Source organism: Triturus cristatus, chromosome 12, assembly GCF_964204655.1.
Source record: "Triturus cristatus chromosome 12, aTriCri1.1, whole genome shotgun sequence".
Lineage (NCBI taxonomy): Eukaryota > Metazoa > Chordata > Amphibia > Caudata > Salamandridae > Triturus > Triturus cristatus.
Window position 1 is genome coordinate 517,771,634 of NC_140595.1, and position 27,612 is coordinate 517,799,245.

The window sequence follows — 27,612 nt, forward strand, 5'->3', positions numbered from 1 at the left end:
GTTTGATAAGAGACTCAGATAAATCTTTGGATGCACGTTCACAATGGATCAAGTCCCTGATCTAAATGATTATTGCCACTTGTTTTGAGTTCCCACATTTGAGGTCCAAGGCATTTTAACGAGTAGACATTTTCCGCATCATCCTTGAAGAATTTGCAATGCACTGAGCACGGTGCCCTACTGCGCCTTCCTTTTCGCATATTGCCTTTGTGAATACAAGTGGCATAATATGAGATATACAATGTTATATTCGCAATGGGCGTCTTATGTGTCCCTTGTAGTATTTTACTGTGATTAATTGTTCAGTACAGGATTCCTTCTCCTACAGTTCCACATTGCAATTGTTCCACGTATGATTTATTCTTCTATACATTCAAGAAGGTTCTCCTTGGGGGAACCATTGTTAATTTTTTTTATTTAACATATGCATCATCATCACACTGTATTAAAAATATTTTTTTAATTTAACATTATATAAAAGTGTGGTTTTAGCCACGTGGAAACTCATCTCCCCAAAATATATGCAAACGTTCATATTATTTAAATACATTTTAATTGATCCAGTTAATGAGATAAACAATTGAACTACTTAGGTTTATGTTGGGAAAGTAGTCAGGATCGTTTTATGACACTTTCTGGGACCTTCTTTCGCTTCAAATTATAACCCTACAACATCACAGTGATTCAAAAGCAGTCAAACCCTAATTTAAAATTTCAATGGGAATTTTGCTTCGTACTCAAACAAAAGTGCCAATTTTCACAGAATTGTTGTGGTTAACACTTATACAATTAGGCAGCATGCAATTAAAAATCTTAATTGCACAAATCAGTTGGCCAGTAACACCGTAATCAGGGACAATGGCCTGTGCTGCCTATTAGAAACTGCATAATTAGAATGCACGTAAAAGTAACATGCTTGAATTTGACATGCATTTCACTGCGCGCATCTGTATTGTTTATTTCTTAGCTCCCAACTACCACTGAGCAACCAAGACTAATAACTCTGTACTCAAAGACATCCAACATAACTACATGGGATGGTTGAAAGAAACAGCTCTCTCAAAGTCAACTTCCGGTCCCACAATTACAGTGAGAGAATCGCAACCCAGACTGAATGGGGTACAGACTTGCAGGCGCAGTTTATGCTCATCTTCAGTGGCGTAACTAGACCTTTGCCCGCCCGTGGCGGTCCCTGCGTTTGCCTCCCCACAGTAGCCGCATGTAAGAGCGGGGGTGCTGGCGATTCCTGCGTTTGCTGCCCCGCGACGGCCGCAGCTAAAAGCAGGGGGGGAGGCCGCCCCCCCCCCCCCCCACCCGCTACACCACTGCTCATCCTTCCGCTACATACTATGCGCTGTGCAGTTCATGATTTCCATTTTTGGTCGTCTATATTAATACATTTAATGCAATTCTTGATTAGGGTTTGTTCTAGTTGGAGCCCGACAGAACAATGTAACAATTTAACAAGGATGGTCTGAGAGCAGTTCAATGTTTACAAAAAGCCCGCGTCTCTGCCGAATAACAGTCTGTTTACAAGGGTTCAGCTTATCCCATGCCCCTGCCCTGGGAAACAATATAAATAAGCTCTATTCAGATGCATTCAATGTAAATGTACCTTATCCGAATAAGCTGAAAGGTGGCCCTCCATGACCTACGCTGGACCCCGCTCTAATGGGATGTCTGACAGGAGTAGTAAGCGCTCCATAAATGCAACAATACAAATCTTAAGAAAGCAGTGCTCAGCGTTTAAACCTTCTCCTTAGCTGATGGAAACGATGCAGGAGGTTCTTCTTTTGCTTTAAATTTCCATTGTATTCCAAATCACATACCATATTTTCACATTGAATTTCATCGTCCAGCCATCCCACTGAATCCCCCTCCATTAACAGATTCAAATGTTACAGAGCCTCTCTGAAAGCCATTTGCGCCAGGCTGCTATTTTCCCACTGGGGGCACGCCTCGCCTCTCTTGGGCGGCGTGACAGGTTCAGCGTGAGGCAAGTCTGAATCAACTTCAGGCACCCCAAAGAAAGGGCAAGGAAAGTGAAAATAAAGGAATGTAATTAGCCCCCCACCAGCCAGGCCTGAAATGAGATATTAAGAGCACTAATGCTGCCAGAGAAGCAAGGTACCTGAGCGCCATCGCTCGGCGGCAAACACTGTGACAGGATTCCGAAGCCAGCCTCGGCAGAGTGAGCTGGAAATTAGGCCACCGGGGATTCTTCTATCTCCAATGGACCGGCCATACAACATTGTCATTAAATCATCTTAATCAACTCCTTCATTGTGTATTTTGGCTGAAGACAGCTAGTTTCATCACTGATGATAGCTTTGAGGCAGTGCTTAATTTGTAACAAAATAAGTGCCAGGGTCCTAAAAGGAGGCCACAGCAGCTTGCACCACCCATTGCTTCAACAGTGTTACTAATGACAGTACTAACACAACTACTAACTATCACACAGCTAGAAGTGACAATTCAGACTATTCCAAGCCCCAAAAGCTATAAGAAAGGTTAGGGCAGTAGGAACTAGCCATTTGAATGTATCTTGAATTTAGTAAACAACTGTTTCTGCGCTCATCTCTACATTAGACAAACACTGCCTCCATGTGGCAAACTGCCAAAAGTGCATGTGTTGACAAATAAGTGCTGGTGCCAAGCACTGGAAACCACTGGCTCAAATTAAGGACTACTTTGAGGGCATCCATTCTCTTGAGGGCTTTTGCTTCTGCAAATTTATGAATTAACTATTTGGCTCTTTGTATTTTAAAAGAATGGTTGTTCTACATATACTGGGGACCATCAAGTCCCTTAACTCCACTAGGTTAGCAGCCCACCATGAAAAAAGGAGCAGCTGTGATGTATTGGTGTTATCCTGCATGGGTGGTAGCAGATGTAACAGTTCTTCTAGTGCTAAACTTGATAAGTCAACTAAAAATTCACACGAGGAGCAGTGGAATTACAGCAGAGGATTCAAATGCACAATGGAAGCAAAGCATTGACACGTGACCTGCCATCTCTTTGGGTGTCTCTACTCAGAGTAAGGGCAATAATGAGATGAAGGATATGACATCTGAGTGCTGGACTACTATCCAGCTGCACAAAAATCCAAATCACTGAAGACAGACAACAGCATACGGGTATTGTTTCCTTTTGTTTGATATAAATGTTGAGGTCACTAAGTTGGACGAGATTCTTCTAAAAGAGTCAATAATGAGATCCGTGCATGAGGTGGTCGCCAGCTTTAAGTGGATGGCAGTATTCGGATTGGATGTCTTGGGTATTTCTATTACAAACACTGTGGAGAGCAACAAAAGCAGTTTATGGGCAGATAGTCGGCTTTAGGGGCTGCATATAAAGGTAGTGAATGACACAATCCATACATCCATGTAATAAATATTAAACAGATTTACAAGTAGTGTAGGATACACTATCAGGCAGATGGAGGCTGTAAAGGTGATATTCTTAGTTAAGTCGCACCCCAAGCTGGATCTTATGGGGGCCGAGTACAGTCTATACAAGGGTAGGAAAGAGAAAATGCATACTTCAAGAGGGGGGTGCATTCAAGTGCAAGAGTGCTTATAGACCCAGAGTGAGATGAAGTACAAAGTGATTAGGGTACCCATTGCAAGGCATGGTTGACAGAGTGCAGGTTGGCAGATGGAGTGTCCTAGATAGGGTTTTAAGAGATGCACATGACATGGATAGCTTTGAAGGTTATGAGGAACCTAAGCAGGGATCTATCATTGTGTGAAGTGGAATGTTAGTGAAGGTTGATGCCGGAGACGATAATCCGATTTCAGGAATATGATCCCAGCATCAATGAACAACACAACTCCTTTAAAAGTATTACATCAAAGTCCAAGGAGAATCCTGTATCAAAGATCTAATTTAATACGAGTCAAGGCATCTCAGGAGCAATACCGGGGATGAAGCACAATCTCGAGCAGCTGCATTGGGAGGGCAAAGGGAAGAGTGCATAAGACTGGTTGTCTCTTTGTGGGTGAGTTCACCTGGTTCTTGGTGAACAGAGATCGCATCGGAGAACTTATTGAATGCCCATACTATCTAAAGACATCAGGAAGAAGGATCTGGTGTCACTGTTCGCACTTTATTACTTGCCCAAACCTAGCCTTCAAGATGCGTGATCAAGCCTACTCATGTAACCACGATCTCAACTATTCAAGGAAACTTGTTGAGAAGCAGCGAAGAGATCTATGAATTGCAGGATATCTCCAGCCCTGCTTCTACCTGTTCCCAACGAGCCTGACTTCGGGAAATTAAAAGTGGCTCTAAGCTAATTTATCTTTTCTACTGTCAAGTAGGCCTCTTGCATATGTTTGTCATAAGCAAGAATTAACAGTTACGTTGAGCATACAGAGATTTTATGCTTTGGAAATGTAGTAAATAGGTCATGGATATGTGGTATTGGATATGGATCGCTACACAGCGAGCCATATACACACTGCCAAACTCTCTGACACGTATGTCCGCCGGTAACGCAACTGGTGTTCATGTAAAGCACGCTGATACCTTCGGGCCGAGTTTGCGCGATATAAAACTCCCTATAAATATATACATAAAAATTGATTCTTTTCACCGGATTCATTGAGGTTCATGCTATTAAAACTTGTGGCTTTGTCAACAGGAGAGGTTCCGTTGATATTGTGATTTTAAACTTTTAATGGAAACAGTGTTTCCTCAAGATTTATTTAGAATATAAAACATACTTCTCAAGGCTTATATAGAATATACACCATACCTGCAGTTCCGTTTGAAAAAAGAACTTCTGTGGGCACTGGGAGCAGTCATAGATTTTATCTTCTTGTCCATGAACTGCAAAGATATGCTGCTGCAATTTATTTGCCTGTACAAAAACTGGAAGGAAAGACAGGGTGATCAGAGGTTTCTCGTGCTGGCAGAGGTCACTAGTCCCACATCAAAGCGTGTCTATAAATAGAGGCAGACTTAAACCACAAGGGTTCCTCAGAACTTATGAATAAATCATTCTTGTGCGTGTACCAGCAGACATAAGCCCATTTATGTATGACGTTTTCAAGAGCAATAACCTTTTTGTTTATAACAAGTTCAAATAACCAACTTCTGACTAATAATTCTAGCCAACATTTGCACAGCAATAGAATAAACACAACATCAAAAACAACAATCTCCTTTACTCTATATTATTGTGGCTCAGCCCCTTGTCTGCTGGCATGCTTGGGCTGTTCATCAACACAGGGCACCCAGTTTGTTCCTTCTTTATTTTACTTAGCAGATGCTTACTGCTTTTTGAAATAGCAAATACTGCTGAACGGATGGGAAGAAGGCAAGGTCTGCCCTGGAGGTTTGGGACCATCCACAAACATGCATGTCCCAACTTTTATTGCTCACCTTTTCACCCAAAAATGCTGGACATTAACTCCAGCCAAAGACTGTGGTAGCTCCCCTTCAAAGATGTGACAGGGAACGACTCGCCCCTACATTTGGTGGGGTTGAGGGGAGGCAGGGCTTTCTCCACAGGGAAGAATATTTTTCCCACAGAGTGGTAAAAGTCTGCTTTCGCACTGGGTGCTCCATTCCCCCTATGAGTAACTGTGTTCTATGTACAATAGGAGCCTACAGGAATATTCGCAGTAGTAGGATTCGAAACTTCACTTGGAAACCTGTGCCCGATGCAGCTTTCTAGGCATATTACTGAGAACATCGGTGAATTGAAAAAAACATAAGAGTACAGTAGGTTGGCATGTTAATCTCAACCCGCACTCCCTCCCTTTTTTTTGAGTGGGGTCACACATTTTTAACTGCATAAGAACATAATGTCCCCCTCCACCCACCCGTCTCCAAATAAGGCAAACAAAAACGTCCCCTCAGAGCCTCCAAGTCCAGCTCTCCTGGAGATGTATGCAGGACGGTTTACGCACATCATGTCATCAGTCTTCCCAGTAGTAAGGCCTTAGGGTTTCAGTCCTTGCAGGGACGTCAAGACAACAGCAAATAGCCAATAGCAATGCAGTTCCACAGCCAACGGGCTGACGAATTTGCATATGTTCAATTACCCACGACAAATGGATATTTTGGTATCAACACAACGTGTTAGGAACGTTGCAGTTTTCCCAGGTCTGCAGAATGAGAGATTAGTTGGTCCCACGAGGCGCGGTAACCTTCACCTGGCCTTTTCAACTGCATCCCTGGCTTCTGCAAAATTATGAAACGTAAACCACAGTGCCATCTTGGAATCTCCTAAGCGGGCCTCTTGCGTTTTAGAGATCATTACTGGGGATAACTTCTTGCTCGCGAATGTTAGAGGGACATTATAAGAGACTAATCATTTTATGGAGTTACTTAGCATATTGCTAGATAGCCAACATTTTAGGGAGGGGAATATTTCCTTCAAGTACAACCAAATGTACTTTGTAAATGTTTTGGGGAAGGAATGGGCTTACACAAAAATGAAACGGTTCTGCTACTGCGAACCCTTTGTAAAACCAGCCTATTTTATCTTACACTGTAATCCAAGCAGAATGCCACCAAGCAAGCACAGATCAGCCAAGGGCCGCTTTCGAAACCACACATTTGAGTGTGTCATGTTTTTCCTGTCGCAATCAAAATGTACAAATTGCAGCAATTAGATGAAATCTATGCAAGCTCGCGCGGCATCTGACGGAGTCGAAAGATGAAAAGGAGCGCCGGCTCCTTGATGCGCGCTCGGCTTCGAGGAACACGTCCTGTAAGTGTTCACCGACCGGAGCTTTCGGCGCGGGGCTGGAGACTCGCAATCCCCCAGTGTGTCATTTGTGGATGGAAGCGTGCACGCGGGCCTCACCTGTAAAACAAACGGGGCATTTGAACGTGCCTCCCATCCCCTCGAAGCTGTGCTCGATCAGGTGACACAGCAGCTTTGCCGGGGAGTCGAACATCTGGTTACACAGCTTGCACTCGTGATTGATGCCTTCCTCTGCAAGGTTCAAAAGAGACGAGTTGTTAGTGACACAGCAGATTAGCATCGGAAATGCAGGAGTCATGGAAAGCAGTGGATGGGAGCCTTACACTGGTTTTCCCGCGCTTTGCAATGAACCTTACAGCCATTCGATTACTCTCTTCAGAACTTACTAGACGATGCATCTCACATGCAGCAAACACGGTGACGGTGGGCCATAATGGCGGCTTCTGTGTCCTTTGCAAGACCACTAACTAGCAAAGTAAACTAAACCTCTCAAAGTTTTCACCAACATGACACCGTGGAACACCTTAGTGCAGTTCACTTACCTCCAGCACAATCAATTTGCTATAAAGATGGCTAGCGTGTTCCTACTTACTCACTAGCCACTACAAGATGTCAAACACAACCAAACATGCCACACAGACCACCATAACTGCAGAATGCAGCTACGGTGATAACACTAATCACGAGAGACATCTGCATCGCAAACAGAGAACGCATTAGACAAAACATAGAAACGTACAACAGAGCTCAGACAGGCCACAAGGCCTACGACATCAGCTCAGCCTACCTTTAACAGGTGTGCAACTGCCCTGGTATAGATCCAAATGGTGCGTTATCAAATAGTAATGCCAACCACCCATGCCACACCAAAAGTAAACACCCACAACTCATTGACATTCAGTTTGATTATCTAACATAACCATATCCCTTTGCATGTGAATGCTGGGGTCAAAGATACAACACACAACTTACGCTACAGTCGGAGACAGAGCAGAACAAAGTACCCCAGCTGTGGAACAAGCGGACTCACACATCCCTCTGCAACGAAAACTTTAAAGTAGCGAGGAATGGTTCCCCAGACACCTGACAGTTCTGAGGCATTCTAGTTGAAGGCTGTGAGACAAGAAACTGGTCATAACAATACATCACATCATAGAACATATGGGTCTTGTACTTAAATGTTTTTGCAATCACAGAGCCCATGAACCAGGCTTTGAGATGGCAAAACACCTTTTCACAATGTACAAAGTCCTTTTTTAGATTCTGAAAAGTCTTTCTGACCCCTATAAGGGGGCTTGCCACCCCTTCTGAATAATAAAGGGAGCGAGTGTGAAAGAGACATTATCCTTTGTATCAATGGTTTGTTGCCTTAATTGTAGTTGCAAACCATTGGATTACCTCTCAAGATGGTAAGATAACGTATTCACAAAGGGCAAGCTGTCCCTGTAGGACAGCTTTCCTTTTGGGAATCCTGCTGGATGGCCTTGAGGTCCAGCGGACCACTCTCTGCTCCGTCAATGCCTTTACAAACAGGAAATTGTTTCTGGAAGCTGCATCTAGCTCTTTACTGGGCCAGGGCTCCATTAGAAAATATTTCCCACTTGGGAAAGCAAAGGCAGTGAGGATGGTCTTCGGTCCCTTGCCATGGCAGCCATTGCTGAGGGTTGCAAAATAGGAACTGTGTAAGTAGTATTTGAAAAGCAGGTTATTTAGTGACCCTCTGAGAATGTGCAACTTGCTATGGAGCATATTAGTACATAGTTTGCATAGTAAATGACACACCCATTCGGAAACCAGACGGAGTGCAATTTGCACATTCCAGGTTTATGAATAGTATGAGAACATCAGGCCCATTATGCCTTGCAAGGGAACATAAGGCATTATCGTGTAAACGTCGAGCCTTAAAGATCAAAACTACCATTCCCACAGTGTATTTGAGGAGTAGATCCCCAATGTTATATGAATGCGGTTGATGTGACCTTGGTGACCTTGGTGATGCAAGCATGACCTCTGAGGGTAGTGCAGTAGTCATCAGCTCACTACAACGCCTATTGCGCTACAATGGTTTTTGTGGAAGGATAGAAGCAATGTAACTACAAACTACCTACTATTGATGAATATGATCTTATGCAACCACATGCACACACATAAAACCATGTTAAACGAATTTCTGTCAAATACAAAGAACACTTTCAGCAAGACTAAAATTGAATGAGTTCTGTACGTGGCAAGACCCTTGAAGCAGGGTGGTCTAATTGGCGCATAGGGAGTCCATGAGGCTCGGAGGCTTGATATTCACATCTAAAGATTTTTTTATAAGATTACTTTGTGACAAAGAAATAGAACCTTCATCCAAATAAAGGGTAACCGAAATCAGGAGACAAAAAGATGCAGTGAACATGTCGTATAGCACATATGTTCAACGTGCTCTTACCAGAACTTTATTTCCAAACTTTGCATCCTGTTTATTAAATCCCTCTTAAAGATTTCACAATCCTAGAATTGGAACATTTTCAGAAACAATGCAGGGAGCTACCAAGTTCCCTGATAATGCTCTAGAATACAGGAGTTTACCAGTTTATAACCTAGAGGTTGTACTGGTCATCTCACCCCAAAGAGGTGGCAGCTGGAGGGATTTAATTTCTCTTCCTTGAATATGTTTTAATATTGTATGGTTCTATTTGCAAAAAAAAAAAAAGAAGAAAAAAAAATAACGTGGAGGAACGGGGGTGTAATCTGCCCACAAGGGGCTCCACATCACATATGCTTAAACACAAAATTCAACTAAAATTTGAATTATACGTGCCTCCAGATAAGCCCCTTTATGCCCTAAATGAGTGGAAATGTTGAACTGTTCAAGAACTCATCCACTCATCACTTGGAAAGACCTACTGCTATTCACTGTGTCCTTGCGGATTCATCTTTCTTCTTGTTACACTTTATTTGCTCCACCCCTTTCTCGGACACCCTAAAGTTCACACTATTGAATTATTTGTTCTACCCCTGGTAATAATGGGTCTACACTGTACCAAGAGCATCTGCTCTCTCTGGATCCCAGAAAATGTATTGTTTTCCCTTATAGGACACTCACAGCTTTGCAGGCTGTAGAAGAACGCCTTGACGCCCTTGCTGATGAGCTACTTGTAATATAATTCAACCTTTGTCTTTTCTCTTGTGTTTTTAGGGGCTAGATCAAAGAAGATACGCACTCCCAGTTTCACAGCTTCAAATTGCCCTTGCTGCCTCAATATTCTGCTCAAATGCACTCATTGTAGACACTAAATATTACCTTTTTTAACTGTCATAAAAATGTAAACCGTTTAGCCAATAGGAGCAAAATACCCTATCAAAATGAAAAAAGAAAAGCACTTAATTGATGTTTGATTAGGTCAAATAGTCCAGTTCATAAAAAATGAAAATCAGGTGTAGCCACTGCCCACTAATCCTTACTACAGCAGAGCTGAGCTCGTTTCAATGCAAACCCTGCTGATGGAGCCAGGGCAATTCTCTCCTGATGGGCAGGAGTGGAAGAATACATACAGCTGCTCATTCCATGACCTGAACTGCCTGCCCAAGGGCTCTTCTCAACTTTGGTTCTCACACAGTGACCCTAAATAACTGGAAAAAGTCCACACCAAAAATGGTCTGGTAGGGTCCTGTATGATGCGCCATTTACCAGCTTTGTGGTGCCAAGAACTAGCAGGATGGGTCAATTTAACCCCCTAAAGGAAACAACTGAGGTTCCCAGAGAATCTTAATGCCATCCCCTTCTGTATGGTGCTAAAAGCTGCAACGCAACAAAACAAAATGAGAACTAGTAAATGGTCTTTGAACCTTTAGAAATGCATTCACTCTCATCTCCCCCGACTCACAACTCACAAGGCCTTTATTGATCTGAAATTCCACCGATTTGTAGACACGGGCAAAGGTGAATGCTTTAGTCGTCTCCGAAATGTCACTTAGTACTAGGCTGGATGGCTTGCGGAATTGAGGGGAGTGTGACCTGCAGCTCATGAGCTCGAATCCGGACACAGTCAGCCCAGCCTTGCACCCTTTCAAAGTCTCTACATTAGATGACATTGGATTATAGTCACATCTGTCATTTACAACATCTAGAAACCAAAACTGTAGGGGAAACACTATATAAAATAAGTAGTTATTATTATTGCATTGTCATACTCAACTGTTTATCAGTTATCATAAAATCAGTATTATAAACTGCTGAATGACTTTGCATGTCCTAGTTAACTTTGAGTGGTGCCCATTTTACAGTAGAGAATAAAGATGTCCGGCAAACAAGCATATAGAATAAAAACATACTGAAACAAAATTCACTCCACATCAGATGCAAATGCATCAAATACGTCATAACAATAAACACCATGTAGAAGAAATTAAAAGATGTCAACTACGATTTTTTTCTGTGATACAGTAAATTGTCATCAATGATCTCTAACCAGCAGACCTGTCGATTCGCACAGTGTCACCGTGTGTCACAGACAGCAGCTCGCTTGACATGGTCACCGGTTGAGGAGTCAAAGCTACCCGGACGAAGTAAATGAGGACTGGAATCCCCTGCACTGAGCGGGTTTTCAGCTCATCTTCCGAGTCTCAAAGCGTCTGATGTCCATTACGGGTCTTAGACACCCCAGGACATAGGCAGCAGCCTCAGCACACTTTTGGGTCAGAAGTTGGTGCTGGGAAGAGGGCAGAAGTGTCATTTCAGGCAGTTGCCCCCCCTCCACCCATCTCCAAGGCGCTGACCCCATTGTTTTTTAAGTGGGCAGGTCTGGATTGGAGACGGCATTTTATGAACAATCGTTATTGAAAAAAGAATTGGCCACATTGTAAGGGGAGAAGGGATTTATGATTAAAACATCGGAATCAAACAGTACCGCATTTGGAGCGAAAGGAAATATGCTTGCGGTAAAGGGGTAACATTTATTAAAGGAAGATGTATACTAGTTTATATGCTATAAATAGCTAGATAAGACCTTTTTGTACCAGGGTTGCATATATACTCCCAATTCAGCTCTATCATTTTTGGGGGAAATAAATCATTTTTCAAAATGTTGAACCTTTAGTGACAAATAGTGAGCTGCTTTCAGACAATCGTTTGGTCTTGTGTTCCACAACCTGTTTACGAACAGCTAACTCACTAAAGCAAAACTCTGTCCATCACTTCCCCAGGGTGTCCCTATAAGAGACTCCCTAAATTCTCTCGGTTTTGTATTAATGAGAGAATTATACTGGATAAGTGGATGGTTGTCTGCGGTGAAAATATGGAGGGCTCAATTCAAATAAGCTTTTGAACAACAAATTGAACTTTAATGTCCGAAATGTACACTTATGGGGTCAAATATTCAATTTTGATTGAAAGAATAGGGACTGGTCAAATTTTACGTGCTCTCAATGCATTTGCAAATGGATAAATTCCACAAGTATGATGGAATTTTCGAATTCGCAAGTGTTGGATTAAAGGTGGGAAAGTGGGCCTGCATGCAAAAATAGGTGACCGACTTGCACAGTCTGAGTTTTTACTTCTTGCGCGAGTTTCCAACGCTAGAGGAGTGATATATTTGCTTATGTCACAAGCAGGAGAGAAAAGTGTAAGGGATTTTTCTGGGTGGGAATGGAGAGGGAACACACATAAATGTAATGGGGGCGGAGAAGAAGGGGTTTCATAAAGGGTTAACATTTTCTTACTACAGAGAGAAAAACAATTACAGATTAACACGTGCAATTTTCCACCTTGCAGAAATTCTGCATGCAGAATTGTGTTATATACTCTCTCCGAAAATAAGAGACTTCCTGCAGGAACACATTTCATTCAAAGCTAGGGCTCTGGACCAATCCTAGAGTATTTATGTCACATTGAATACCATTGGTCTAGGCACACGTGAGACAGTTTATCTGGCCGTTTGCACTTCAAACTGATATTTAGGCCAGCCTTTAGCATGTGCGAGCTGGGATCAGGCCCAGGGCGCCGTCCTCTAGAGGAGCGCCGGAGCTTCCTGAAGCAGTCTACCTATGGTTTAGGTTCAAAGAAGAGTGTGTTTAAACACTTTCTGAAGGCTGCTAGCGCCCTTGTCTGCTTTGTTTATCTTTTCATGGCGCTCTTAATCCTGCTGCCTCACCTTCCCTGCTCCCCCTCAATTGTCAATAGATAGACCATTAAAGAAGACAAGCGGGAGGGGGCGCTAAATTTGATTTTGCCCACGGCCCTCTCTGAGCAAATGCCAGCTTTGCTGATACCGTACAATGTTTTGTAGGGATTTTCCCCCAAAACATTAAAGCATGCTAGATGGAGATTGAGAAATTGAAAGGATTTAGTGTCTAGCGCAATGCTAAGAAAATGCATCTATTTACGTAAAACTCAGAAGGGTAAAATCTAATTTTCCAGGGACAGTTTTAGATTTCTTTTTAGAATGTAGCTTACTTGGATAGATACGGTGTAGAGCCTAGCCCAGTAGAAGGATCTGAACTGGAATATCTCAATGACATTTAAGATCACACGTTGTCAGTGGACAGACATTTTGGTGTGGGGGTGATGACCGTGCAGCGACTGACATCAGGTTCCCATTTGTAAATGCAATGTTGGCTTTTGTGGAAGAATGTGTTGATTCTTCTAACTTTGCTTCTGTTTGCATCACGATCGGCATTCATGGAAGAACATCTCATTACTCAAGGAAATTATGCAGCCCTCCGCCCTCATTTGTGAGATAAAATGCAGATTTTGACAGCTCGCTGCGCTAGATCCATTTCAACGCAGATGAGAAGAGCTGTATTTATTACAACCTTAACCAGATGATGCGACGCAAACAAGGATCTTGGGCGTTAGCGGGGCAAAAAAGCGAAAAAAAGCATCAATTTTACACTCCATTTCCCCAAAAAATAATAGGATGTGTGCTTGTTTAAAACAAGCAAGACTGCTGGAGCCTGTCAGCCTGAAACTGTGTCAGGCCAAAAAGAGGAACAGAGCGCTTTGTGTAAAAGTGTCGTGGGGAGATGATAGTATCCTGTAATGTTCGCACTACCTACTTTTGTCTCCAAACGCGTTTGATCCCTGACAGACACATACTTATTTCCATACTGGTCTTGAGGGAGGCGAGCAGAATGAGAGCTGATTATCCGCATCCTGAAGGTGAAACCTGGGTGGTACCCACTGATGTCAAAGGCAGGCATTTGTATAAATTTTGAGGCACATAATTTACTGCCTGTTAGTGGGGATTAGTGGGTTGCACTGACCCAGCTGAACTGCAGCAGTGAAGCTGGCAGCTCATTGTTCTCGGGTTCAGCCGCAGTGATTGGACGGAAGAGCTGGGATTACATGAACCCCACTCTAAGGCCGAGTCCTGCATCGTCATCGCTTCAGTGTACGTGCAAAGAGGAGTCCGACAAACAGTAATATCCGGCTAAGAGAGAAGTGTTCAATCTCCCATCGGTCTGTAGCACCACAATAGATGTGGTCAAAATTATTACAAATATGAGATGTGCAGAGCAGTGGGTGGTTCGAGTCAAGTCAATCATAAATTAAAAGCGCTTAAAAAAATATATATATCTTCTTTATTCGGTTTTTTACAATTTTAAAAACCATAAAAGAACATTTTTAAGCGATAAAATACAAAGTAGGAGCACATATTTAAAACAGGAAAATGGTAATTGAGCTAGATACGTATCAAATAACCTTCAACCGAGGATTCACATAATTTCGCATCGTCAACAGGGAAAAATTCAAAATCCATTTTACAGGTTGTTCCTATGTTTTACAATGCATCTTAAAAAGTTAAGGACATGATAACAGATCAATTCAGAGTCTAGCATTTGAAGACGTAGCAAGTAAATCGATGAAACACAACCAAACCTGGTAAAGTTAAATTCGGCATGAAGAAAAAGAATGGCCCTTGTGTTCGGGCTTCACTGTCTATCAAGCATGCTTTTCAAATAGGCATTTGAACACTTTTTCTTAACCCTCTCAATCAAGTACTTTTCAGTCATAGTGATGTCCTGCATACTCAGAGGGCAGAAGGTTATCGGGCAGCAAGAGCAATAATAATATGGCATATTTACATCTATCATGTCATACACCAAAGTTCTGATGAGCGAAATAAGGCTCTCATACAAGAAAAGCACCCTGTAACAGTAAATTGTGTCCTACAAGTGAGTGTAGATGAGAGACCTTTCTAGTCAGAAGCCACATTTTAGACTTCCTAAAACCACTCAACCGCTATTCATAATTTACATGGGTGCGCTTTACAACTGGATAGTAGCTAATGCTACTGTCTCTTGCAGACGGATCCACCACAAGGGCCTCTTCATTTGGCCACTTTGGGAAGGAGAGTGAGAGATAACATGCAACATAAAATGTGCTTACACATTGGAATGACTGATCGCATATATAAACAAACGTAATATCCTATTTGTATTTCTGGAACAATTGATACTATGATCTAAACTCGCATGGTCCATAAATGGTGGGGTCCTTCTTATGTCAAAAACTTGAATTATCAGTGGGAACATGTTGATGTACTTAAAATAGTGATGTGTCTAAAATGATAAGAGTCAAGGGATTTACAGTTTTTTAGGGCACTATACCATCCTTGAGGTCATGCGCCTATTTATGAAGACCAAACATGCCACATTTGTTTGGCCGACCTTAAACTGGCAGGGAGTTCATTATCTGTGGGGGAGAAAAGCACCAAATATCCTAATAAGGGCTTATAAATGGAAGGGCTGTCCTTAGGCGGGCAGTAAGCTAAATTCTATTAGCCCATGACCACGGACCAGATTTAATCCAGAAACCACAGCTAGAGAAGACAGATTATGTATCACAAACTGATCACTGTCAATTTACAGAAAAAAAAACAGACTTATCAGATGCCTTTCCTTTCATGCATTGTTGCACTAACCTCATTATTACAAATGCAATTTCTCGTACATAAAAGCACCCAGTCCAAAAAAAAGATTTATGGCAAGGCACGGAAGCATCCATACATTTCAAACTTCGAGAATGCATTTGATCAGCCAATGCAAGATATCAAGAATAAAATTACACTGCAAAAACTGCAAAAAGTAAATCTTTAATAGCCAGTTGTTGTCCAGCCCCACGAGTGGAGACCCAGCAAAAGAACTGTAGCCCAGGTTTCAATGCTGCACACAACCTCCACAAAAAAGCAGCATTATTTATTTAAGTACAAAACCATATACCGAACAAGCAACAAGGGCTAAGTACGCTTTTTTACATGAGAAGGACAATAGACTCAACCACAAAAACACCAGCAGCAACTAATTTTAACAGAGGGCAAGATGTAAACACTGCTTCCCTGGCTACAACTTGACTGCCATAAGAAACAAGCACTGGCAAAGACTTTAGGTCAGGGTTTAATGTGCTAACGCATGCAGCATCGGAACATGAGAGGAAGAAATACCACATACACACATACCTACAAGAAGCCAGCCGGATTGGACAAAGAAAACTATAATTGTAAAGTAGTCCCTCGTGTAGTTCAATGCAAGCACATAAGGGGAGGTGGAAGTCGCAGCCAAACGGATTATGGGAGAGATGGATCCACCACTGGGGTGAGCCAAGACGAGATTGACAAAGTTTCATGCCAATGACTGAAAGATGCCCATCAATGAAAGCCAATGGTTGAAAATCGTAGACCCAGAGTCCATTCTGAGTATACTACTACCAATAGGTCTGCTTTACAGCTAGGCGGTCAACCCTCAGACTTAAGAATTATGTGCTTTCATTACATTTGCCTGATGCCAATTTTCCTTACTTTACGGTGGGGCTCCATGATGTTCACCGGACTGCAGTGAACCGTTACCCAGGAGGTACTTTAATTGCCTATTGTGCTACAGCCAGTGGCTGCATGTAACTGGACACCATGGCCCACATTAAGGAAAGGTTACCTTCACCAAAGCAGGCAGGAATGTAAACTACTGGAGGGGAAACAAAGATAGAGCGGGATTAAGCAAGGAAATTCCTCTTCATTACAAAGAGGTAAATGGTTGGTTTTTCATTGACCTTGGACATTTCCAGCTTGTTGGCCAATGCACTTAGCAAAAGAAAAATATACCTCCCACTGTGGGGTGTGGGGGGAGGGGGGGTTGTGTTCCTCCTCCTCCATCTACAGTAAGGGCAGCTGTGTAGACCCCTTCCTAGGTATAAAGGTGTTGCCACTGTCCCAAACATGCTGGTGGACCGCTGGGGAACCTGGCAATATCAGCTACTCCAATGCAAACAACTAATATTTTGGTCTATATTTGGATTTTATTTGCACTGTATTTGTCCGTTTCGTAATGCCCATTATGCATCGGAAGTACGGGGGCATGATTTTATTAGCATGCGATGAACCCCTAGGCTAACACAACCCTGCTCACAATTGAGTGAAAAACTCACACGCCAGAGACACCACCCATTGTTTCTAATCCTTGTGTAATGTGTGGCCCTTAACACATGATGGGAGGAGGGATTACTACAGGGCAACACAGGATGATGTCCTTTTACATTTTATAGGCCCAAGTGTCACTCAAATCAGTATTTACCCTTTCTGGCAAGATATCCTGCATGCAAGCAGCCCAAGACCCCCCACTTCAATGTTCAAAGCATTTCAATCCAAATGAGCTGCATGTGAATGGCTGCCTTTTTCAACCGGATGGTTCAAATGCTGGCAAGCTCTGTCGCAAGTAAAATCGCATCCTCTCAGCAGAGAACATTACCGAGTCAAGGGACAACAACCCATCCTGTAGTGTAGCACAGATATGCCTCAGCAAGGTCAGTAACACTACGCAACATTATCACAGGGAGGCTATTTTCACCCTACGATGCAGTCATCTCGAGGAGAGTCAGACTCATCTGCCTTGTTGGATCACCTGTTTACCACTTCTCCCACTACTGCTGAGGACAGCTGCCCTGCTCGATACCAAAGAACAATAATTACATTTATTTTAAAGCCACTCTGGATAGAGTGCAAGAGCCTGGGTCATAACTATACTACTCATTCAAACATATATACATGTTTATTTAGAGGTAATGGACATACATTTGTCCAACAACATATACTTTCTGTGAAACAGTTTTACAATGCCTACAATAAAATGGGACTAATTATGTAACAAAAAACAAATTAGGATGCTAACATATGAGCTTGAATTACAATACACTGTTAAGAGCGGACAGAAATGCATGCGCATGATGGGAAAAGGCAGTGGTAAAGGAATGCATTTGCCTTCTTTTCCATGTAGGTGAGATAACACTCTGTAAATCAGTAGTCTTCATTAACTACAGAATTAAATCATTGCATGCGGGAAAGGTACTTATAAACCCAAATATCTTCATAAAGACACATGGTTTCCCTGACAACTCTAAAAAGTCTCTGATGAGGAAATGCTCGCCATACATTAAAATGACAACTTTTCACAAATGTAGTTGACATTACCAGGAGAGAGATGCCTTTCTGGCTAATGGACATACATTTGTCCAACATATAATTTCTGTGAAACAGAATGGAAATGTTTTAGAAATTGCATGCAATAAAATAGGATAAGCTATGCTACGGGGAAAAAAACACAATGATATTGACATGTGGGCTTGTATTGCCATACACTGATATCTAAGAGCGGAGACGTGTGTGCATGATGGGGGAAAAGCATGCAAAAGCAGTGATAAAGGAAAGTATGTAGATGAGATCACTCTATGGGATGTAGATCAGAAGGGTAAATTGACTACAGATTTAAATTATTACAAGCGATAAAGGTACTCATAAGGTATAATATCTTCACAGAGACTCTTGGCTTCCCCTACAGCCCGAGTCTCAGCTAAAAAGTCTCTGATGAGCAAATGCTCGCCATACATTAAAATGACAACTTTTTCCAAATTTAGTTGACGTTACCGGAGGAGAGATGCCTTTCTGGCTTGTTACTGTTTGTTAGTTCACCCTGTCTCACTTTACCAACACATATGTGCTGTATATCTTGCCTATATTGTCCTAATTAATCCAGGAGGAGCGAGATGGGTCCTACTTGGAGGCCCTAGAGGCTTCTTTCCAATATCTGTATGGAGAGATGGGACCCGTCTCTCCTCCCCTGCGGCTCCCAGAGACACAAATGAGCCGTGCTCGCCTTAACTTGGCAGCAGTGGGACAGAGGTACTCTTCTCAACAGTACCCTGACAATTATGTAGTAGAGCTTGAAAGGCGTGGGATTGATGGCATGGACAGTGAAACTATTGCCCAGGGAACTTGGCACAGCCCTCGGAGGGATGCAGGAGGTCAGTTGCTATGGCAACACAGAATGAGCTCAACCTTGTAACTGACCCTTATCTTTTTTTGATCTCGGGACCGCTTGGGGCCATAGCTTGAAATCAACTGGAAAATAATCTGCCCACATATCACAAAGAAAACTGTTTATGCCTCGATATTCACGCTATGGCGCGTGGCTTCCTCTGCCGGCACGTCCACATTAACATCCATAATTAAATCCAGCATGCAACGAGCATTTACAGGCTGAAGAACAGCGAAACCTCGAGGCGCAGCATCCTTCATAAGTTGCCTGTGAGGAGGTAAACCCCGGACACACGGCATGCCTTACTTCATGCTAACGCCATCCGACGCCGCTCAGGGTGAATCGGAGACTCTATCAGCTGTGCGCCACCACAGACCAGAGGTGTGTGCATGAACAGGGAGACCATGAACTGAATTAACACAATAGGCAAACAGAATTGGTCAACCCAAGACCACAATGATTAGGAATACCCCCTAGATAGTCAAGTTATGCGGTTTCCCTTCACATTCAGTTTCATGTATCCAGGATTACATGTATACAAAATGGCTGCCCACAAATGGTTTACTTCTGCGGGATACCAGACATCATTCTATAACTCACCTAAATCAGACAGATGAATGGATCACAGAATGTATTTATGCATGGATCTTACAGACTGCATACCTGGCTACTGGAGGTGAACAGGGACCTAAGAGCAGTCGTGGAAGAGGTGCTCAACTGATCCGCTCTAGAGTACCGAGTGGCTGTAGCAAATTAGTTTGACTACTTGTTTTTTTTTTGGGGGGGGGGGGGGGGGGGGATGGGGTATGAGGGATCAACTTATACACAGGTCTACAATAAAATTGTGGCTGTTGCCCCAGAGCAGATTGCCAGGCTGGATAGCTGATGACCTTTCTGCCTATGTGCCCCTAATAGAACCACTGGTACTTACCTTACTATGGGTTCCCCTCCTGGGTCCCATATAGCCATTCCTGCCCATCTGTGTACAAAGCAATGTAGTGCTGGCCAAAGGTCAGAGCACCAAGTGAGTGGAAGGAAGTAGGGAGCAACGGGCTACAAGACTGAGTGGTGAATGGAAAGAATGAATGTGAGCTGTTTCAATTGGAGGAGGTTCCGTAAGCTCATGGTTACCCAGGGGCGAGGTGTTGCATTAGGAAGGGGGTCTCCCGCTCTTTTTGGCACAGAAAGACAAAAGCTGTCTGCAGTTTTTAAGTGGAGACTAAGTTCTACATCCTTAAGGAAAATCGGGAGAAGGCTGTTGTCTTGACTTTCCAGTCTCCGACTCGGTAGAGCTGCTCCTGCAGCACGAAACATAATATGCAAGTTCATGTGCACCTCATTAAAAGTGAGGTGCCCATTCCATTGCAGACACCCTGCACACCTCTGAAAAAGCTTTCACTGCTGCTGCCGTCCAGTCAGCCGCATGGCATGCCCCTCTGCTCTTGGTGGGGTAGATCTAGGCATAGACCAGTGCATAAAGCTAGTGTCCACATTAAGGCATCTTGGAGTGACTATCTGTACCAAAAAGCAACCGATACAAGCTTCTCGAGAGTATGGGCCAAGTTTCTTTATTGTACCTAGCTTCCCAGGCCTACCGCCTCAAGCAAAGATGTACATCCAGAGATGTTTCCTCATAACTAGATTGGAACTGGAGATTCACCAAAGAGGCGTAAATATACAATATATTAATGGCGTCTTAACAAAATCTAAGCATGATAATGGCACAAGTAGCTGCTTGTTACTGAATAGGACAAAGAGTAATTACATACACATATTTCAATTATAAAAACTTTGCTACATTCCTGTCTGCCAGGGGTTGTTTAAAGTTCTGAAAATACAAGCCAGAGAGGCACTCCAAAAAGGGCAGATTAACCAAATGGAGGCTGGTATTCTGTTCACGACAGTACGGCCGTCCAAGCTACAACACTGCACTTAGTGCGCTCAACCAACAATACACAGGCAGCAAGATAAAGGGATATTATGTACCCTAACACATACATAAATGGGTGCAAAAGAAAACCCCAAAACGCAGCACAAACCTCATTTGTGTCTGAGAGTGTTTGGACTTGATATTATTACATTGGTCTAAATGCCTCTATTACTGCTTCAACTATTGACTCATTTCCCTTATGAATGCCTTGCCAATTTGTGAACTTTCTTTAGCTCCCAAAAACAGGAAGTGTCAAAGGAAGAATGGAAGTGAGCTTGCAGATTTCTTAGGGCAGCAAAGGAACAAGGTAAAAAGATTGCATTATCTTTTGCAGTACTTTCCACCAACTTCTCACGCGCCACATGTAATTTAGATCCTAGCCTGATCTTCACTTATCAAGCAGATTTTCTGCACGTTTACCTGCAAGCAGCATGACCCCTGCCCACCGCCCATCCCCTATACGAATGCAATTGCAAGCTATTGCAAAATAGAAACAAACCAGTCCTGAATTTCAAAAACAGAGCAACCGATTTCAATAACCAATCGCATTTTTAGCAAATAAAAACAAAAACGCTTGGCATCTCATTTCAAGTGAGTTTGAAAAACTGCCTGACTGGCATTCCAGGTTGTACTCCCTCATTCTTATAAGTTTCCCATGCATAAAATCCTCTAGTAATTTGCAAAGGGAAAATAGGTGGTAATAGGGAAAATATGAGGATTCTTGGCATGATAAAACTGCATCCAGGTGTAATTCCCATTACGACCTGCTTAACTCAGAATGGGGGACTAAAATCAGCCAAGGATACAACCACAACGTGGCTAGTGAATTTACCAAGGACAAATTAACCAGGCAGTAATTTCAGGCTGCTTGTAATAAGGGCCTTTGTCCATACTACTCCCTTATTCCGAACTGTAACTTGGTACACATAAGAGTGTAAGAGTGTATAGGCATTGGATCAACATATTTGCATTCGTATCACTGCCAATCAATAATTTGTTAATGGCAAGAATATGTCAATGTTACCGCCCAACAGACCACTTCTAGGAGCTTCCAATATTTATTGTGCCTTGGATTTTTGGTGCAAAGCGCCCAATTCTATCCAGGGCAAAAGCTGGCATAATATTGGGAGGCACGGGACTAAGAAAAGGCCTCTCTGAATGTATATTTCAGTGCAATCTGCTGTAATATGTGTCTTAAGGCAGCACTGAATCGGTTAACGTGTATGTAGTTCACTGCGGGGTTCGCTCTGTCTGAGTGGTTTAACAGCAGCTAATTGCCAATGTGCTCAGCTTTAGGCATCTGGAGATGAGCTGCTACGGATACTGTGTAAGGGATGACTGGAGCCAACCTCCCATCAGTATCCGAACAGCGGGTGGCGAGATCCCAGCAGTCCCCTGAGGCAATGTCACCGGCACTTCCGGCACAGCCAGCCATGTGAGCCTGCACTACCCAGACTACACTACCCAGACTCTGTTGTCCCCGCGAGGTGCTCGACCTGAAACCTGAGACTTTAATGAGAATCCGAAATATCTATGCATCTCATAAACCTTCTGCACAATATCTGGGGAGGTCGTATTCTTCATCAACGCAAGTACAGGACGTCAGGAAGAGCAGACACCACTGAAAGGAGAACATACGAAGTGCAAAGGTCTGAGACGTCATGCTTTACGTGCACGGATGTCATTAGCGCCTGTCAGCCAACCACAAAACTAACAGACCGGAAAGGCATACATGCTGCCTGCCTCAAATATGGCTGGTACTACTCTTGAGATGTTATAGTGCTTCTGCCAGCCATGTAGAGTTGATGGTTTTGGTGGGAGACATATAAATGGAGTTAATGAGCTATTGTGAACGCAAATACTCGCCTATTTACCAATATTCCTAGTATTTTCCACCCTGCTGTCACATTTATTTCTAGTCAAATGGCTAATCTTGATGTAAATTCCATACTTATATATACATTTATCTAACATCTCTCGATTACTTCACATACAGTACTGGCGCCCAGGCAGGCCTTCTCTACTTAATATAAAATAGACTAATAAATCAATCTCCTGTGTTTCTCAGTACATCACTTTTGTTTTATTAATACCTTTTTGTTTGCCTCTATTCAAGTGAAATACTCTCGTTGTTTTTAAAAAACATTTGCACATTTTGTCAAGGGCATTGGCAGTTCTCTAAATTTACTAAACTCTAAAGTCCATTATTCTCTGTAACTTCCTTTTCGTAAACCTCTTTACACCATTAAAAGTACCAGTTATAAACATATCAACTCTAATCTACTGGTACAGGTTTGTATCTGTGATGATGCTGATAGAGGTTCTACTATCACAAGCGGAGATATGGAGGCTTCACTCACCACACTGCCCCCCAAAATTCATAACTACCAAAGTACGCATCAAGGTTTCTTGTGAAGGAGAGGGATTCCTTTACTTCTCTCTATCTACTTGAGTGATATTTATCTGAGGTGATCACCTAATCCTTAGAATTTTAAGATATTGGATGAAGTGGTCTGACCCACATAATGTGGTATACTTCATCATTGGCCAGCTCATCCAACGCTGGTAAGATGGTACTAGCAGGGCGGACTCAACCTCACGGTGCTTGAAGGAGTTCTTAAGTTACAGTAATCTTCTCGATAATACTTTGGGGGTTCGGTTATAATCTTAAAATACCTTAAGGTATACCACAAGGATTACCTTTATTGGGTGGTGCATTAGGTATAGATAAAAATACACCAATTAAATAGGACCATCTAAAGTAAGATGCTCTTTAAGAAAGGACTGAGACATTTAAAAAATGGTTGGTGTTTTGATCACTGATTTGCTTGATACCTTCCCCTTTGGATTCTACTGTGCTTTGAAGCTTCACATAGTTTACACATAGGCCTTGAAAAATGTACAGAGTATTTTATTTACCGGTTTTGTTTTATGTCCAGTTAACACTGCTCTGATACCTTTCTTGAAGGAATGTGTAAAGGGGGCACCGACAGAGGAACACAGGACCGCTGGTCACGAGTTTGTTGCCCCCTCGCAAGGGATTTGGTAGAGCCTCCTAGGACAGCACAACATGAAGTACTCAAAAAGCGTCTTGGAACGGTGCATTTTAAACTATCTACTAAATTATATAAAATCTGTCTGAAATTGAAGAGGGGAGTAGTTGCGAGTTCCAGGTGGATAGGAAATGTTTTTAGGGTGAATGACCATATGCTCTTGGTTGGCCAATATGGCATCTTTTTGGAGAGGTCACCTGGAGCTCACAATGAGAGGTCGTGAACTTGACCGGTGGTTTTGTAGAGAGGCACTGGAGAGAGAGAGAGTAGGCAACAATTGTCAATTGTTAGGTGTACTTTAGGCCAAGGTGAGGCAAGCGGCAGGATCTTTACACTTGGATATCATCTTTTCCAATTAATTGGGTTTCACCAATTGATTCTGTTGAGGGCTACTGCTTGAACAAGCATGATCATTTAAGAAGCATTAGAGGGGGAGTTCGGAGGAGAGCACAGATTGGGCAGAAACGTTTATGGTGATGTTATTCACCCATGGTATCAATGGCAGGCTTGCATCCAGCATGATTCCAAAGTATGACAAAATGTATTTAAAAAAATAAATAAATTTCTGGTGCCTCTAATGAACTCCTAGTACTGTCTTAACACAAGCACTTCTGAGGTGTTAATATTATCAGCTGTATGAAGGACCAGGATACTGCATTTCTATTTCTAAAAAACTGAAAAAATAGGATACGAGAACACAATATTTTCATTCGACTCCCTTGGGTGACATAAGCCAAGTCACACACCAGGAGACCCTGCCACCCTGATCTCGTGACATAGTGTGTACCAAATCAGGTACACACCTCGCGGTCAGTATCTGTAGGCACCGCATGCCTGATTAACATGGCTAAGCAATTACCAAGCGCAGAGATGGTTCAGATGAGCAAGACTGTAAAATGCGCAGGGACAAATTACATTCATCTCCCCTCTGGGACAACTGGGATGGCACAAGCACAGAAAACAACATTACAATGCGCCGGACTTTAAACCCTTCAAAAACAATATCAAAATGGGGAAAGGCATTTGTATTTTGAATGTTAATTTAACATACAGTAGTGTGCATGGGGGAATCTTTATAATCAGCACTCCAATAAACTCACAAATGACTCTAGTATTTTATAAGCTTGTTAGGAACAAATCACTCCCTCAGCTTGTATTTACTTACTGATGAAGCATAAAAAGCCTCCATACACGAGGAGTGTTTCCAAAAACACTTTCCTCTCTCTCGCTCATCAGCGGTTTTAACAAGCTCCCCCCCTTCCGCCCTGTGGCATCGGGCCCAGAGACAACGAGGCACTTAGGGCGCCTCATCTTTTGTCAGGGATCGAAGACACGAAGACACCTCATTTTTCACCACTCCAGCCTGTGGGTGCCCTGCGCCCCCGTGGAATGCCCCTACTCGCACAACAAACTCATTCCACCAAGCTCCAGATGCCAACTGCCCTTATGCTGCGGGGAGCGGCATCTGTGGGAGCACATGCTCATTTGCATAATGATGGAACTCCTGCACAAGTGTTCGCCATAATGAGTGGGGGGGGGGGGGAGCGAAAATAAGGACAGCACTTTAGAGTCTGAGCAAACGGCACCAATTGGGGGTTCAAACACACGCGTCACAGATTTATACACTACCGAGAGCTACACTGTCACTGTTCGTCGCAGAGCAAGTGCACCATCTCTTGTCATGTGGACTTTGGGGTGGAGTACTGTTACTAAGCAGCTGTAGAGGCACAGTCACAGAAATCTACCTTTAGGTCTGAGCATGACGGTGCAGCTGTCTGCAAGACCTACTGTCACAAATTCTGTACAATATACAGAGTGCACTTTGGCTCCGCCCAAAGGAGATTTTCTCCCTCTCATCTCGTTCTACTGACTGTGTGGTGCATCATTGTGCACCCTCTGGAGTGAGTGACGTTAGGGACACTTTTAGATCACGAAAGTACAATGAATCCTGACATATGTTACCTAATAAATGCATTGTCAATAGGAAACAATTGCTTTTGTTTCATTTTTTTCCCGCAGAATCAGGCAGGATTTAAAAATATTTATTTTAGACGGCATTCAAAATGCAACCCAAACCTAATGGCTTTGCCAATGCTTGTTTTCTTAGACATGAGAGGCTAGCTGTGCTATTTTATGGTGTAAAAATATAATCATAAACCATATATAGAAACTTTGTGGAATGTGCTGCCCAGTTGCATAAGATCTCTGCTCTGGGGTACAGCATACCACCTTTTGCTGTGGCAGAGTGATTACTTAAAGTAACCTCATAACTTCAGTAAAACTGAGCCACAAACATTGTATACCACCACAGTAATGTGACTTTCAAGTGGACAGGGGCTGGTATTGTCCAGCTTTGAGGGCCACCTCTAAGAGGGTGACACTGCACAACTGCCTTCTCTGTCTAACCATGTAGCATGTCTGAACTGGCTAGCACGTGCCCTACTCCTGGTGGTGCGCCCATCCCCGCACACTGGTGCAATCTGGCAAAAGACTGCAGATCACCTGTGCAGATGGAGTTTATCATCTTACGGCAAGTACTCTCATTAGAAGTGAGGCTGCCACAGCAGGACACACACCAACGCTAGGAGTGTAGTACAAGTCGGTGCACCATCCTCCCCGCCACTCACTTCTGTAGGGAACAGTGAACCGCAAGGGTTCAGTCTTTCTACTTGCAGCCCGCCCTCACAACCATGAACATAATGGACTCTGCTGTTCTCTCATTCCTGCTGCAACACAATGAATGCATGTTTCTGACGAGTAGAGAGAATGACACACAAATAAATCGTCTGCTTTCTTTTATGGTCAGAACTTAAATATGCTCTTTATTTCTCACTATGCATTTGCTGGCTGTACTTGCATTAAGAAGGCCTCACCATTTGGCAATCGCTCTATGCACAAGCACCATTACCTGCACTGCCAAGTCTCACACTCTCTGCAACACATCCAGGGCCCGACTGGCCGTAGCGGGCACCCGGCAATCCCCCGATGCGCCGCACGGGTGGGGGCCAGTTTTGGGCTCCTGGGGGCCGTTTTTGTTACAGGGCCGTTTTTGCAGCATAGCTGCAAAATCGCCCCTGTAACAAAATCGCCCGAAAACCGGCCCTGGGCTCGGCATCACCCCCCTCCACCTCCTACCTCCCGGGGATGGGGGGGAGGGAGGCCGAGCACTTTGCCAGGGCCGGTTGGGGTTCCCAGTCCGGCCCTGAACACATCATACATATGCAGTGCTTAATTTGAGACGGTGCTTTCCGGTGCTGAGCACCAGCACTTATTTGGTTTCCGGTGCTTGGCACCGGCATCTAATTGTCAACACCACACTTAGGGCAGTCTGCCACATTGTAGCGCTGCTCATGTAATTTAGAGATGAGCAGTATAAAAGTTGTTTAGGAAAACAATATACATTAAAGAAATTGCTAATACCTGCCTCCCCAGCAATTCCTTTAGCTTTGGGGACCTGGAATAATCTGAACTGTCGCATTTACATGCAAGAGAGATGGTTAGTAGTTGTTTTGGCAGCGATGATAAGGGCGATGGGTGGTGCTATCTGCAGTGGCCCCGTGGTCAGAGCCCTGGCACTTAATATTTTACAAATTAAGCAGTGGACGAAGCACGATGCATCA

At 43.2% G+C, this 27,612-nt stretch overlaps 1 protein-coding gene across 2 annotated transcripts in view; it reads right to left on the reverse strand.

Moving 5' to 3' along the window:
- Positions 1–27,612, reverse strand: part of ZNF423 (zinc finger protein 423) — a 503,577-nt gene that overhangs the window by 53,221 nt on the left and 422,744 nt on the right. For both annotated transcript variants that reach the window (XM_085640111.1, XM_085640112.1), the window contains 2 exons: positions 6,821–6,952; positions 4,760–4,875 (listed from right to left, as the gene is read on the reverse strand). In XM_085640111.1, the coding sequence (XP_085496237.1) occupies positions 4,760–4,875; positions 6,821–6,952 (248 nt within the window). The remainder of the gene's footprint in view (positions 1–4,759; positions 4,876–6,820; positions 6,953–27,612) is intronic.